Consider the following 16213-nt stretch of genomic DNA (forward strand, 5'->3'; position numbering starts at 1 on the left):
AGGAGCCAGTGTCATGGGGCTTCTGGTTTCAGGATATACTGGAAAGGTGAGAAGGAAGCTTGTCTTCCCATGGATCTGGGCCAGGGCCGGGTGGCGGGGCCTCCCCTGCCAGGAGCTGGGACGTTCCCCAGGTGTCCGGGCATCCCCAAGTCAGCAGGGCCGCCAGCACTTTCCAAAGCATTAGCCTAGGTCAGAAAATAAGTCCTTCAGCCCTTTGCCTGAACCAGATACTTTGTCATTCGGACAAAACCTGCCCCAGTAGAATCTACCACCTTGGCAAAAGGCATTGTGCTCGCCTGGCTTAGGGATCAGTCTGCAGAAAAGAAACTGAAGCCTCATGTAACTGCTTCCTGGGGGGCTTGATGAGACCTCTTTACATCTTGCACCTCTACACCTCAGCCTCTAGGACTGTGACCTTTATGCCTCAGCTGCACCTTCCCCTCCCATCCCCAACCACCCCCTCACCTCTCCCCTCCCAACCCTACAAACTCCCACCCGTTTTCAAGGCCTGGTGCAGATATTACTCTGTCTGTAAAATCTGTTCTGGTCCTTCTCCCAGTTAGGAAAATAATGAAAGACCCTCCTCTGGGCTCTCACAGAACTTTGTGAACACGGCAGCACATCCCAACCAGTCTGCGCTGGAGTTTCCCATACGTCCAGCCTGGAGCAGAGGAGCTACCCCCTGATCAGTGGGACCGGAGTCAGCCTTAGTTTTCACCGCTTGTCCTGGGCCGGAGGCCTGTAGATGGTGGAGCAGACGGTATGGGACACTCCGGGCCCCTTTGCACCCCGCCCCCAGATGCTATGAGTGTGACCTGCTTGCCTGGTATCAACTCACAGCTGCCCCCTTTCTTGGGCAAACTGCCCTCAGGAAACAGGAGCTGCCTCTCCAGGAGGTCAGCCTGCCCGCCTCCGCACCCCCCTCCCCCAGCCCCCGCCGCTCAGCAACTACAGCCAGCTCAGGGATGACTAAGTGAAACAGCGCTCTGAAACGGCAGTGCCCTCCGCTCAAGGGGACACTTTGGTCGTGTGTTTAGGTTCCAGAGTGTCAGTCTCGTTTCTACCCCCTCCCCAAAGATTAGGCCAAGGCTAAGCTTTACTTGAGACCACAGTTTAGGGCGCTGAAACTCTCACAACCCAGGTAATCTCTCAGTTTGGGGTACACAGAGCTGATTGGTCGGCCTAGACTGGGTTGCCAGATTTAGGAAATAAAAATACAGGATATCCAGTTAAATTCGCATTTCAGATCGACAAAAGCACACATTTTTAGTATAAGCACGTCCAATGCAATATTTAGAAATCCTTGTAGTAAAAATTGCTCACTGTTTCTCTAAAATTCAAATGTAACTGGACGCTCTATATTTTATCTGGTAGCCCTACGCTCAAACACATTGGCATTTGTTCCTTTCCACTCCCTATCCTGCTTCTCTATCTCCCTCCCTTGCAGGTTTTTCCCTCTATAAACCGTGAGACCTTATACCCTTTCTCAGCCTCTGCTTCTAAGGAACCTGACCTAAGACTGTCGTTGCCTCTCTGCCATCCACAGTGGCCAGAGAATGCCCTCCATTTCACCTGGACTTTGCAGAACATGTCTCTTTAGCCCAGCCTCCTGACACAGGATGGGCAGAGCAGTTCTGATGAGGGTCTCTATGTGAAACCACTGCTTCTAACTACATTCCTGCAGGACTGGCTTCCTTAGGAAGACAAGTTGTCCAGAAATCCTGGTGACCACACCTCCTTTAGGGAGATGACTTTGATCCATCCATGACAGAGCTGGAGTTGGTGGCTTAATATCTGAGTCTGGATCTTATATTCTGGAACATGAAGACTGAATGAAGTGACATCTGGGGGCCATTCCAGCTATGACCCAGTGAGCACTGGAGTTTTCCTAAGCCTGACTTTTGTGTTTAGTTTGTAAAGTACTCAATCTAGTGCCTGGCACAAGTTTGCTGTTAGTAGTCACGTTGATCATAAGCAACTGTACTCAGTAACACCTGATTCCTCAGATAACATGGAATCAATAAAAAAATGTCCTACGAGGGCACCAGGCACCCAGCTAAGCAGATTTCAGGGCAAACCGCCCCCCCCCCCCACCACCACCACAGTGGAGTGAGTTGTCTTAGAAGGCAGGGAGCTTCCTGTCACGCAAAGGGAGAAGTCGGAGAGAGGGGAGACATTTATTTACCTGTCAATGGTCAACCATTCCCATCTGTCATCTCCTTTAATCACACACCGAGGTGTTTGGCAGGGGTTGGATGAGGCCCCCAGAGGGCGCGCCAGCTCTGAGGGGTTGGACTGGACTGATGCCAAGGTCTCACCCAGACCTGAGATTCCAGCATTCTGCGAGAACACTGACACCCCAACATTTACAATAAGCCCAGTGGCCACTCTGGTGTCCAGGAATTTGGCAAATGGTTCCAGGACAATGTCCCAGGCTCGACTCCTACACTTTCAGAACTTCAAACACTCCCAGACCAACTGGCGGTCTCAGACCTCGTGTCCCTCAAGTCCTCTAAATGCAGGAGGCAGAGTCAGCCCCTCCTTCCTCTTGCCCATCACCACACTCCATGCCGTGCCCTCTTCTCGAGGGGCTCGACTCAGCCACCAGCCACACGGCTGACGGGCTGCAGGGACTGGCATTCCATTCCCTCCATGGCTGTCACAAGGACACCCAGGAGCCCTCATTTCACACAAAACCCCATTGTGGAATCTTTGTCCACACCCACAAAATCCAGAGCTGGAGGAGACTGTGGAGCACCCAGTCCAGTCCTTAGCAGATGTACATGAGGAGCTACCCCAAGGACACCCCAAGTGTCTCTGCTTGCCACCTTTCAAAGACTTTGTATTGACTTGTTTTCTGGCTGTGCTGGGTCTTGCTTTGTGCGGCTTTCTCTAGTTGTAACGTGTGGGGTTTCTTCGCTGCAGGGCATGGGCTTCTCATCGTGGCGGCTTCTCCTGTTGCAGAGCGCAGGCCGTAGGTGCTCAGGCTTCAGGACTTGCATCTGGGAGCCTCCCAGTCCGGGGACTGAGCCTGTGTCCACTGCATTGTCAAGTGGCTTCCGAACCACTGGACCACCAGGGAAGCCCCTGCTTGACACCTCTGAAGCCAAGATCCCACTCCCAGCTCCTTTTCAATGAAGAAAAGGCACCACTCAGCCAGTAGAAGATGCTTCTCATATCCACACGTAATCTGACCTTCTGTGGCTTCCTCTCATTTGTCCTCATTCTTTCTCTGATGGCACAGAAATTCAGTCTTGTTGGGAGATGGTGAGCAAAAAGGTTTGGAGAGGTGTGTGGGGAGAAGAATGTCATGAGATGATGTCAGAGGGGATGAGAAACATCAGAAAGAAAAATCATAGAGATCTAGGCTTGCTACAAGGGACCCGTATCCTGCATGCTTTCAATCATGCTTTTTAAAAGTGTGGTGCTAGAGAGGTAACCCCTCAACCCTCTAGAAAACTTGTCCATCCCAAATAACTTACTGTGTGAGGACTACAGACAACCAGAGCATTGTGTCACATATGTGGTGACAAGAAAGAGGCGATCAGGAAGCAGGGAGACTCAAAACTGTCACGGGAAAGACATTTGAAAGAACTGGGTCTGTTTAGCCTGAAGAATAGATTTGGGTGGTAACAAACATAGTTGCCTCTAAAAATCTTTCCTGGGGAAGACGGATTGGACCAGTTCCAAATGGAGGAAAGAATTGGACTTAAGACAGAAGGATAAATCATCAAAGTGACCAAAAGCTTTTCTATTAGACAGAGCTATCTAACAGTGAGAGGTTTTGGTCCTTGAAGGTGTCCAAGGGAAGTGTGGAAGAGGGGCCATCAACGCAATTCAAGCTCTGGGCGGAGGTTCGACTTGACAGCTTTTGCATCACCACAACCACCCTCACACACACACACACACACACACACACACACACACACACTAAAACCACGGTATTTAAAGCTAGAAGCCCTTTATTTTTCAAAGCGCATCAGCGTAGGGGGTACGTCTCTTGCTTTGTTTAGCCCTGGTCACCCAGAGATGTTCCCATCACCGACTTGGTTGTCAGCAAGTACTGAAAGCCTTTCCTCTCTCCTTGGAAGGAGCGGAGCAGATTGTCTGGATCCGCGCAGAGTGCCCTGGCTCCGGTCTCAGCACCAAACGCGTTCCTTCTGCGCAGTCTGTTCCGTTTTGACAATGCAGAGAGGAGAGCCGGAGAAAGTCCCAGAGCCAAGGGTTCTGGAAGCTGCAGGGTGGGGCTGTGCTCTGGGACGGGAGGGAGCATATTTTTAAGAAAGTTGTGGTCAGAGCCCCTCACTCAGGAGGGATGCAAGCAGAAAGTTTGGCTGAGGTCAGCGTCCGACCTCACTCTGTGTCTTTCAGAGAGGAAGGGCTACCTACTGTAGCCACACCAATGTTTTCTCAAGGGCAGAGTCAGACAGAGATTTTTCACAGGAGGAAACTCCCCTGCACCTCTCTGGCATCCTGGAGATTAAAATAATAACAAATTGATTTTTGTCTGCACATGAGATTTGCTGTGCTGTCTAAAGATGGAGCATCAGACTTCCTGCTTTAATGAGATCTAAAAAGTGACCTCATTTGGACTAGAGCATTTTATATCCTGTGACCAGCCAGTAGTAACTCATTAAATGATATTACTCAACTAGGATTTACTGAGCCCACCTCTGTGCTAGGCTGTGTACCACGCACTGGGGAGCAAAGGTAAAGGAGATCCAGGATTTGCCCTCAAGAAGCTTATAGTCCAGTGAGATAGAATCACAAGCAAACAATTGCAATCCGTACAGCCTGGGCTCCAGAAGACGTATACTGTGAATACACTCACTGGCCACGAGCCTCAGGGACGGTGTCCTGGAGGAAGAGATGCTTGAGATGAGTTTTCAAAGATGAGCAAGATTTTACGAAGCCTCAAAGGCAGGAGTGGGGAAGGATGATAGAGGGAGGAATCTGTGTACACAAAGGTATACGAAAGGTGTGAAAAACCTTTGTTTATCTAAAGCAACCACATGTACTTTGATGTGACCAAAGCCACACATGATGCGGGCAGAAATGTTCAAAAGATGAAGCTAGAAAGATGGTTTCAAACTAGGGGAGTTTTGTCTCCCAGGGACGTCTGGTTTTCCTAAGGAGAGCAGGGGTGGCACTGCTGGGCTCTGCTGCTGCTGCTAAGTCACTTCAGTCGTGTCCAACTCTGTGCGACCCCACAGACGGCAGCCCGCCAGGCTCCTCTGTCCCTGGGATTCTCCAGGCAAGAACACTGGAGTGGGTTGCCATTTCCTTCTCCACTCCTGGCCTCTAGTGGCTAGAGAACCATCTTTCAAGGCTCTGGACAGCCCCCACAACCAGACCACAGTGTCAACGACGCTGAGGTGGAGAAACCCTAAGTTAGAGAGAGGCAGGAGCCACATCACAAGCGTGGAGCTCCGTTAGAGGCACTGCGTTTCCCGAGGGTCGTGCAGAGAGGGCACCCAGGGGAGAGAAACCAGGGTAATACAGAGTCTTCAGATCCTGCAACCCGAAGTCTCCCTTACCTGTGTCTCAGCCACCCTTCCTCGCCCAATTTTTCTGTACACATGTGATAACTCTGCAATCACTAGCTTCCCCCAACTTTCTGATAAAAACATTAAACATGAAAATTCCTGGGGAAAATAATGTTAGGTGCACATAACATCATTCAATTTATAGGGCAGTTTTCATCCTTCATCTCACTTTACTCGTTCTACAAAAGAGAAATAAAGCTCGGAGACGCTCTGCAATCTAGGAATTATTTAACTGCAGCAAGCTCCACTCCTATCTCTTCTCCCTGTCAATCTCTGAGTGTACCATAGACCCATCCCTCTGGCAGCAGGGGATGCTGGGAGTATCCTCCATCCTGACCTTAATGGCCTCCTTTCCAGCTTCCTGGATTTATATCTGCATGAGGGGCCAAGAGCAGGCTTCCTGCCTCCCTCTGACCATAGCCGTGACACTCACATACCCTTCTGACCATAGGAGACCTCGCACTCCCCGCGGTGACCTGGCTGCCTTGGTAAGAGGACCTCTCCTGGCCAGCATGTCAGGGACAGCTGCTCGGCTCATGTACTCTGGCCAGGAGGCGTTACTGACCCTGTGATCTGGCTGTTCATCCAAACTGGCAGATGGGCACAGGTGCCTTGTCGTGATGCTGCTCCCTCTTGACTGAGCAAGTCTGACCACTAAATCACTCGGCAGAGAACAGCACCAGTCAGCTGAGGGGTGGGCTCTTTCCAAGTGGAACCCCAAAATACTGCTGATCGGAAATTTCGCTGTCTCCAGGACAGCATTAACAACCCAGGCCAGGTCACATGCTGCATAAACACTCTCAATAATCACCACTCATTCTAACAGTTTGTCAGAGGCCTGCTCATCTGATTTAGAAGTTTATAGCATGACTGTCTTCTACCCCAATAGCTCATGAGCTCATGGAGAACTGATTTCCTACATTCCCAAAGGCAGTTTTCCCATCATAGAGAAAAAACAAAAAGCAAAACCAGCACATCCCTTGCCTCTTAATCTCCCACAACCCATTCATTTCCAAGCCCCAGGAATCCTTTCCCCTAAAGGGAAATGAATCTTCAGGAGATAATAAAACCTTGCCTGGTCTCAGGCCCGCCTAGGTCATCCCAGTGCTGTCTACCCTGTCCCTCCCACGTCAGCCCTCTTAGTCCCAGCAGCGTCTCAAAGTGGGTCCCCGCTCATCTGCCCACAGCTCCTCCTTCCACCTGCGGAGCCCAGCAGCTCTCTCCTGCTGACCAGGGCTCCATCCCTCTCCAGTAATCTTGCTCCTTCTCTAGCTCTGTTCAGACACTTTGTCGAGGCTTTAACAGTGGAGAACACCTGGGCCCTGCTGTAGAGGAGACTGGGTAACAAGAAACAGGAGCAGACGGAGTGAGGAGGTGGCCGGAGGAGGGCAGGGGAGAGATGGCAGTGACCCGGCTAAGATGCTGGTTGTAGAAAAAGCAAAAAGGTGGGTGTGAGAGCTGAGCCTGTGTTGGAAAGAAAGGGGCTCAAGCCCCAGGTGGGGTGAGGGGCAGAAAAGGGGTCCCTTTCAACCTTGAGAACTTTGAATAATAAAGGGGGGTACATTGTCTGGGAGCTGTGCTGTGACTCTGATCCTGAAGAGCATGCATCTCTTCCTTGGGGTACAGGATGATAGCACCGTTTCTCCAGGCAGTTCTGTGTCCCAGTGATGTGCTTTCCAGAAGCGCTGCAGACCCCTCATCTGTGCCTGTTCATTGCCCCACGCCACTGCTGAGCGTGACCCCCACAGGCTTCTAAGGGGGACAGTGGGCTCACAGCACAGGGGCAGAGCCAGGCGGGGGCGCCCCATAAAGCCACGGGACGCCGACAGGCTGTCACCGCACTGTCAAGCGGCAGCCCTGATGGGTTTTCTAAAAATACCCTGGGTCCTGTCCTCACGGGCACCAACCCAGCCCTTGTGAGTGCCAGGCAGACAGGCACCCTCCTCGCTCTCCCCAGGGCCTCCGTTTAGCTCAGGTTCCTCCGCCCTCCCCCGGATCATGACATGAGCCACCCTACTCCTCCCCCTTCTCCACAGGGACCACCAGATAGTGAGCAAAAAACACGTCACCAAAGCCTATCTATTCATTCACTCACTCACTCACTCATTCGCTCAACATGCGTCCAGCAGAGCTTTCACGAGCCAATGCAAAGTACCTTTTCTAGGCTAGGCCTTGTAGTAGATGCCACAGATTGGGTAAGCGAAGCCAAACATAAAAGAATAAATACTGTGTACGTGTGTTCCCCATCCTGACCCCCCCTCCCACCTCCCTCCCCATCCCATCCCTCAGGGTCGTCCCAGTGCACCCGCCCTGAGCACCCTGTCTCATGCATCGAACCTGGACTGGCGATCCATTTCACGTATGATAATATACATGTTTCAACGCTATTCTCTCATATCATCCCACCCTCGCCTTCTCCACATGTGCACCCACGGCTGATTCATGTGAATGTATGGCTATTTTTTTTTTAAGATTAAAAAAAAGAAGAAAAGAAAAAAAAAAGAATAAATACTGTGACTGTGGAAATCTAGTTATACATAAGAATAGGCAAATGTAATCTGAAACTATGAAAGTCAGAATACCAGCTATATCTTGAAGATGGGCGTAGTTATTGACTGAGGAAAAGGAGGAGGGGCTTTTCTGGATTCTGAGATGTTGTGTATCTTGATCAGAGTGATAGTCTCATGGATGCAATAATATGTAAAAATGTACTGAGCTATAAACTTAAATTTTATGTCTTTTACTAAATGTTACGCCTCAATCATTTATAAATATTATGTTACGTTGTTATGTTCTATTATATTATATATGGACTTCCCTGAGTCAGGAAGATCCCCTGGGGAAGGGCATGGCAACCCACTCCAGTATTCTTGCCTGGAGAATCCCATGGACAGAGGAACCTGGTGGGCTATGGTTTTACTATATGTTATGCCTCAGTCATTTATATGTGTACATATAAACATTATATTATATTATATATATAAGCTTTATATTTATATGTATATATATAATTACTCTGGTTTTGTTTTTTATAGTTTATAGATGAGAAAACGACAAAGCAAAATTTAAGCAGTAGTTGTTTCTTATTGGTGAGATGATGGTGAATTTTTAATCTCCTTCTTTATATTTTATTGGCTTTCCCAGATATTCTGCACGGAACATATCTTGCTTATGTAATGAGATTAAGTATATTAAATGCTATTTTGAAAGTAATAACCCTCGAGGTGAAACATTCGGCAGGCACGCGGCAGGTGGCTCTCTTCCCAGAGGGGACAGAGCCTGCTCACAAGCTTTTGTCCTCTTGGACGCTGAGGACATAGGTCTAGGAGTCCTGATCTAGGTCTTTAGGATTTTAGCACAACTAAATACAGTCTCTGGCCCACTGGCGGCCGTGAGGGTGTGTTGCCAGAGGAATGTTAGGGCTTCCCTCTCAGTCCTGAGGGAAGGAGCCTCTGGGGCTCTGAGAGCTCACTGTGCGGATTCTCATCCCGGCTGCATGAGGACTCGCCCGACTCCGCTCTCCTGGATTTCTGACCCCTTCCACTGGGGATTCTGTGCCCACCCCACCCCCCGCCTCTAGACTTAGGGTGATTTTATGACCCCTCACCTCCTCCCATTAGCAAGAAGGACCTGCCAGCTTATGCTGTTTGGGGCCATGATGAGGCAGGGGGAGCTGATGTGGGAGTATTAAAGCAAAAACAAAGCCAGATTAAACCTTGAAAACCCTGAGGAAGGAAGGACAGGGAAAACTGAGGAACCTCTTCAGGCCTTGGTGTTCTGTTGTGAGGTTCACATACAAATGAGCACATGGAAAGCACTGGAATTGAAGGCCGGTTTGTGTTCTGGCTTTGCTGACGCGTCGGGAGATGCAGGCGGGTGGCATGGCTGACTCCCCCTCCCTCTCCTACATTCCTAATGTCCTCAGCCATCACAGCCTGCACACAGCAGGGGGTGAGATGCAGTGTGTGTGTGTGTGTGTGTGTGTGTGTGTGTGTGTGTGTGTGTGTCGCACCCGAAGCCCAATTTCTGCATTAGCAAAATCAGGGAGGTCATATGATGCATATCTGCCCGTGATGCATAAATGTATTTTGAATTTCCAGCCTGGATCCTGAAATCACTTCCCCCTCCCTCCGGTCCCCTCTCCCACCCCCGGCACACAGGCTCCCACAGCGAAGTCATGTGAGGCCGTCTCAGATTGAGCCCGGCGATGAGCCGGCAGCCCGGCTGTGCCCTGTGACACTCACAGCCTCCGGCAGTCACATGGCCTCAGCTGCCACCCGCTGCCCTCTGTCCCCAGCCCGGGGCCCGCTCCCTGGCAGGCTGCCCGAGCTGACTCGTCCCTCCAGGCTCCAAGCTTGGCAGGCAGCAGGGCAGAGGGCCGGAAGGTCCACGGCCAGCGGGCTTGGACCGCGCTGGTCTCAGCCGACCGCGGTGGCACCCCGTCCAGGAGTCTCCCCAGCACCACGTGGCGTGCCCCGCAGTGGATTAGGTGCCCTGCTGGCCTGGTGCAGAGATGGACAGAGCTGTTGGCTGCTGGCTCCGGGCAGCCAGCCCCAGCCGGAGCCCCCGTGAACAGGGAACTGGAGCCACAGGTGCTGAGATGAGGCTGTAGGGGCGCCAAGGACACCATCCAGCCGTGTGCCTCGTGGAAAGGCTGGAAGCCAGGCGTTGCCCAGCCTTAGAAGGAGAGAAGAAAGCAAATACAGGAGGAGCCATCAGTATACAGATTATACTAAAAAAAAAAAACTCTAGAGGAGGGGTCCTCAGCCGAGAGCAGTTTTGCCACCCAAGAGACATCTGGAAACACTCCTGGTTGTCACAACTGGGGGGCTGCTACAGGTATCCCGCGGGCAGAAGCTAACATGTTGTTGCTGAATCCCCTGCAAGGCACAGGACAGCTGCTCCTAACAAAGGCTTATCCATCCCCAGGGTCAGTAGTGCCGCAGTTAAGAAACCCAGCTCTAGAGAGAAAGCGACCCTTCTCGGGGAGGTGTGAGCAGGACCCCACAAACGATCCCTTCTGCCCACCCTACCCCGCTGAATGAACTGGGACTGTCACACCCAGGCTTGGAAATATTCAGTACGTAGCCAGTGTCTGCAGATTTGAACTCAAACCCCTCGGCACGTGGCACACGAAACCTTGCTTCTCTGATACGACTTACCCTTCAGCCTCACCTCCTGTGGGGCTGGGCTCACATTAAGCCATTCACAGAGTCCCAGTACCCCCAGACCTTCGCTCTTGAAGGAGGAGAGGCTATATCTCCTCTCTAGAGTGCAGTCCTACTTCCATCAGACCAAGGCTCACCCGCCCTTCTGGGTTCAGTTGCACCATTTCCTTGTTGGAGAAGCCCTGGGAAGTGTGTCTGTCTCTCCCACCAAACGTGGTCCCCAATGCCTGGGGTGACCTTGAACAAGGGGACCCAGTCTCTCCTTGATCTTGGGGTGGGTGGGCAGGTCTAGGCTATTGTCCCTCAATAGCAGAAAATCCATGGGGAGCTGGAGAAAATGCAGGGAGTGATGTGAGGTCAAGCAAAGCAGGTGAGAAGCAGAGACAGGAAAGAGCCTGAGGGACCGGACAAAGAGTATCTGTTAACAAAACCACAGAGGAGCAGAGAGCAGAAGAAAGATGGTCTGTGCCAGCTCTAGAGGCGGAGTCTGTGAGAGCTCCCAGCCCCGCCCACCAGGGTGGGCCCACAGTGCCCAGGGCTGGGCCTGCCACCAGTTGCTTGTCATGTGCATCTTATATCAACTGGGAGATTTGGCCATTCTCACTTGAGAGCAAGGTCACTCACTTTTCCTTAAATCAACTTCATGGGGAAGGCAGGGCACAAGAGACATTCCCATTTGACAGCCAAGGAAGCTGAGGCTCAAGGAGGTAAAGAGACCATTTCCACATTGCCAGTGCTGCATCCCCACCTCCTTCCCGCTTTGGCCGCACCATTCTGAATTAGCCAAGAAAAGATCAGAGCTGATTCCTTCACCTTTGGTTTAATTTCCACGGGCAATCCCAGAAGACAATGAAAAAGGACAGTTCCTCAGTGTCATCTCTGGTGGTGCTCAGCTACACACAGAGTTTATTTTTGTATTTTACAGCTATATTGAGATACAACTGTCCTACAATAAACTGCATATATTTAAAGTGTACAATTTGATGAGAGCTGACACATGTATCCTCCCACAAAACCATCGCCACAATGGAGACAAGGAACACATATCCACCACCCCTCCAAGTTTCCTACGGCTCCTTTATTATCCTTCTCAGCCCTCTTCACACACCCGTCCTACACACACACGGGCACACACTGCCTTCTGTTGCTCTCATGGCATCTTCTATCACTTGTATAAATAGGACCATATAGTATGTACTCATTTTTATATGGCTTCTTTCAGTCAGCATAATTATTTTGAGAATCATGCATGTTGTTGCATGTATCAAAAATTTACTCTTTTTTACTATGGAATGGTATCCCACTATATGAATATACAACAATTTGTCCATCCACCTGCTGCTGTTTTCATTTGGGGGCTATTAGAAATAGAATTGCCATGAACAGTTATATACAAGTCTCTGAGTGGATGTATGTTTTCATTTTTCTTAGGTAAAAACCTAAGAGTAGATTGACTGGGTCACGTGCTCAATTGATGTTTAACTTTTTATGAAATTGCAAACTGTTTTCTGAATTAACTACACCATTTTACATTCCATCAGCAGTGTGTTAAGAGTCCAGTTCTTCCATATGTTCACTAACATAAGGTTTGGTCAGTCTTTTTAATTCTAACCATTCTACTAGGTATGGTGGTATCTTACTATGGTTTGTTTTGTTTTGTTTTGTTTAATGTATTAATTTACTGGTCTGTGCCCAGTCTTATTTGCGGGACCTTCAGTCTTCATTACAGCATGGGGTCTTTGACTACAGCATGCAAACTCTTGGCTGGGGGATGTGGGACTTGGTTCCCTGACCAGGGATCGAACCCAGACCCCCTGCATTATAAGCACAGAGTCTTAGACACCAGACCACCAGCAAAGTCCCTCTGATGACGGTTTTAATTTTCCTTTTTCCTAGTAACTACTGACGTTGAGCATCTTTTTCACGTGTTTATTTGCCATCCATATATCTTCAATTAGTGAAGTGTTTATTCAAAGAAGAAGTTTTGGAAGAGTATTATATTTGTTTATATCAAATGTAATAAAGTACATAGTTTTGAACATGGCCTTTGGAAACTGTCAGATCTGGTTTCACATTCTGGCTTGGTCACTTACTGTGCAGCTTAGGATGAATGGCTTACCTTCTCTGAACTTCATTTTCCTCTTGTGAAGGTAATAATAGAACCTGATAAGGTTTAAATGAGAATCAATTAATGCCTTTAAAGTATAACTCAAGGTCTAGCATATAGAACTTAATAAGTAATAATAATAATTATCATATTAATAACACTCTAACATTCAAATCAGTCTGATTTGAATTATGATGAACAAGACCCTGACATACCTCAAAAACTAATCTCTGTGAGAATTAAATGATGTCTCACGTCCAACACAGTAGATATACAATATCTTTTTTATCACTAGGTGAAAAATAGGATTTAGTAGAGGTCTAGTATGTCAGCGCTGAAAGAGTCCTTAAGAGAGATTTAAACCAAAACTGTACCTTAGCTCACAGGCTCTGGAAAGCAGAGCCTGAGGCCAGGATATAGGACTGGAACCTTACTCGGGCGGTACAGACTGAGGGTGGTTAGGGTGAGGAAAAAGTCCAGAAACAAGACAAAGGAAGATGCGGGAGCTCTCACGTAGATAGCCCCACCCGGCGGTTACTCAGTGAGGCGCCAAAGAGACACAGCAGGTCTCTCAGCAGGCATGATCTCTCAGCACACGGAATTCCCCTCAAAGGTTTCCAAAGAGAAACCACACTCCACCGAAGTCCCAAGACGGGGAGAGTAGCGTGCACGTGTCTGTCGGCTTCCCGCCGGTGGTCAAGGCCAACCCCACAGGGAACAAACTGCCCTGCACTTCCAGCGCGTGTCGCCCAGGGCCCTGACGGTTGTTCAGAAAGACCTCCCACGTCCTGCCGGGTGGCCTCTCACCGAAGCCCAGAACTGAATGGGCAGCTCAGTTAGATCAGATGCCGAGCAAGAGAAAGAAGAAGGTGTGCAAGATTCATGTCCTGCTTAGGCTGGGCACCTGCAGAAGCAAACCCTGCGTCTCAGATCTGAGTACCAGAGGCGCTGATGGGGAGTGGAAGCCAGGAAGCAGCGCTGGAAGGGTAGAGAGGGGAGACAGAGGAGGAAGCCAATACACAGTGTGATGAGGAGGAGGCTACTGTTGTGGGCATCTGGGGCTCAGTCCCACTGGCGACATCCAGGAGGTAATGGGAAACTCATTTCAGGCTTGTCCCACCTGCAAGCTGAGGGAGCTGGGAGAGCCATCTCCAACCATTTGTCACTGGCTGAGGGCTGCTCCCAGGGACATCAGTTTCCACAGCCCCGCCCCCCAGGGAAGGAGGAGGGCCCCAGCTGCTGGCAGCGGGATGCCTTCGGCATGTCTTGGACTGGTGAAGGCGGCATCAGCTACACTGTGTGTGCATGATTAGTGGCTCAGCTGGCCCCAACTCTTTGGGACCCTGCCAGGCTCCTCTGTCCATGGGACTCTCCAGGCACAAATACTGGAGTGGGTTGCCATTTCCTCCTCCAGGGGGTCTTCTTCACCCAGGGACCAAATGTGAGTCTCCTGCATTGCAGGCAGACTCTTTACCAAGGAGCCACTAGGGACGCCCATCTGCTACATGAGGGGTCAGCAAACTGTTTCTTAAAGGGCCAGAGAGTAAACCTTTGAGATTTACAGGCAACGTTGTTTTGTCATAACTAGTCTACTCTGCTGTTGTAGCTCAGCCACAGATAATCTGTAAACAAATGGGATTGGGGCTTTGTCCCAATAAAACATTATTTAATGAAACAGGCTGCCAACCCGCAGGCCATAGTTTGCAGACCCCTGCTCTGCATGTATGAAGTTTCCCATTTTGCAGACAGAGAAACTAAGGCCCGGTAGAGGAAAAGTAACTGGTTATAAAGGAGCCAGAGTCACATCTCTGACCTTCTGCCCAATATTTTCTCCACTGTGTCTTGTTAACCTCTTTACTGGGGCCTTGGTATGATTTTTAGGAGACTTTCAGCCAGAACTCTTCCAGGGAGAGTCTGTGTAACCCATAAGTCTTACCTGGCAGTGGTTTGTTTCCTCTTAGTGGCCAGAGAGGCCTCAGGGACTGAAGCCATGCAGCATCCAGGGTTGCTCAGAGCAACTTTGGGGAGCCGTCCCAGGCCAGGCCCCCTTCCACCAGGCCCTGCCTTGGCAGCTTTGGCAGAGCATCTCCCGGCAGCGGCCACAAAACACAGAGTGAAAAAGCAGTTAGAACTTTGGAGTCTATAAAAAAAAACTAAAAATATCCAAGAATGTGTCCACATATGTGGCCCTTCTGTGATGAAAACATCTGGGGAGAAGATCAAATGCTCCTGCGTTAATTTGCCTAAAATTCTGCGAGGACTTGGGAAAGGAAGTTGCAAGTCACTGACTTTACTGGGGGGAAGGACGTCAAGAGTTTTGGTTTTTTTTTAAGATAGAGTAGGTTGTGCGCATGCAGAAACCTCCCTCGGGAGCAGTCCTGGACCTGGTTTCCTTGGGATTCTGAGGGTTGTTTCTCATAACGGGGGAGGAATGTTCGTTGGCTACAGGCTCAAATTCCTGATTTTTTTTTTTAAAGAAAATAAAAATACTAAGTCCCTCAAACAGAACATTAGGAGTGGGTGATAATACAGTGAATCACTAAATGTTGGATTTGTAGAAGGCCTCGTGTTAGTTGTGCATTTGTCAGATGAGGAAACTGAAACTTAAGGAGAGTGCTTCCCTGATGTCCCGTGGAAGGTGGCAGAGCAGGGCTGACGTGCATTCGTCCTGACTCCCAGGCCAGTGGTGCATGGGGAGAAGAGCTGGAGAAAAGGATCAGTCCTGGTTCCTCTAATTCTGAGTCCTGTGACCAACCTAGACAGCACATTAAAGCAGAGACATTACTTTACCAACAAAGGTCTGTCTAGTCAAAGCTATGGTTTTCCCAGTGGTCATGTATGGATGTGAGAGCTGGACTATAAAGAAAGCTGAGCACCGAAGAATTGATGCGTTTTAACTGTGGTGTTGGAGAAGACTCTTGAGAGTCCCTTGGACTGCAAGGAGACCCAACCAGTCCATCCTAAAGGAAATCAGTCCTGAATATTCATTGGAAGGACTGACGTTGAAACTGAAACTCCAATACTTTGGCCACCTGATGTGAAGAGCTGACTTATTGGAAAAGACCCTGATGCTGGGAAAGATTGAGGGCAGGAGGAGAAGGGGACGACAGAAGATGAGATGGTTGGATGGCATCACCAACGCAACAGACATGAATTTGAGTAGGCTCTGGGAGTTGGTGATGGACAGGGAGGCCTGGCATGCTGCAGTCCATGGAGTCACAAAGAGTTGGACACAACTGAGCAACTGAACTGAATGACCTTATCTACACACTGAAGATGGTATTGGTTGGTTTTGTCTATAAAGCCAAACCGGAACCTCTGGATCTTATGCTGTGTACCTATGAGGTCCTTGAAGGGTGAGCCAAGGCAAGCAGATATCCACTCCCTTCATT

The 16213-nt window shown here is 49.7% G+C and overlaps 1 protein-coding gene across 1 annotated transcript; it reads right to left on the reverse strand.

Annotated features, from left to right (window-relative positions):
• Nucleotides 1-9703: 9703 nt before the first annotated feature.
• Nucleotides 9704-15089, reverse strand: LOC122453046. The gene is made up of 3 exons (XM_043486896.1): nt 14758-15089; nt 12834-12877; nt 9704-10223 (listed from the first exon to the last, which is right to left on the reverse strand). Exons 1-3 carry the CDS (start codon nt 15000-15002, stop codon nt 9787-9789), a joined length of 726 nt encoding a protein of 241 aa, XP_043342831.1. The 5' UTR covers nt 15003-15089; the 3' UTR covers nt 9704-9786.
• Between the last annotated feature and the right edge of the window lie 1124 nt (nt 15090-16213).

The sequence above is a fragment of the Cervus canadensis genome, chromosome 14 (assembly GCF_019320065.1).
Source record: "Cervus canadensis isolate Bull #8, Minnesota chromosome 14, ASM1932006v1, whole genome shotgun sequence".
In the NCBI taxonomy this organism is placed as follows: Eukaryota; Metazoa; Chordata; class Mammalia; order Artiodactyla; family Cervidae; genus Cervus; species Cervus canadensis.

Bases quoted from the DNA above. Each gene is read 5' to 3' on its own strand.
- LOC122453046 (XM_043486896.1), bottom strand. From the start codon at position 15,002: ATGTGGACACATTCTTGGATATTTTTAGTTTTTTTTTATAGACTCCAA. The intron at 12,878-14,757 runs GTAAGACTTATG...AAACCTTATCAG, and splicing joins AGGAAACAAACCACTGCCAG to GTTCTATTATTACCTTCACA. The intron at 10,224-12,833 runs GTAAGCCATTCA...TCTCCTTCTAAG, and splicing joins GAAAATGAAGTTCAGAGAAG to GCTGGGCAACGCCTGGCTTC.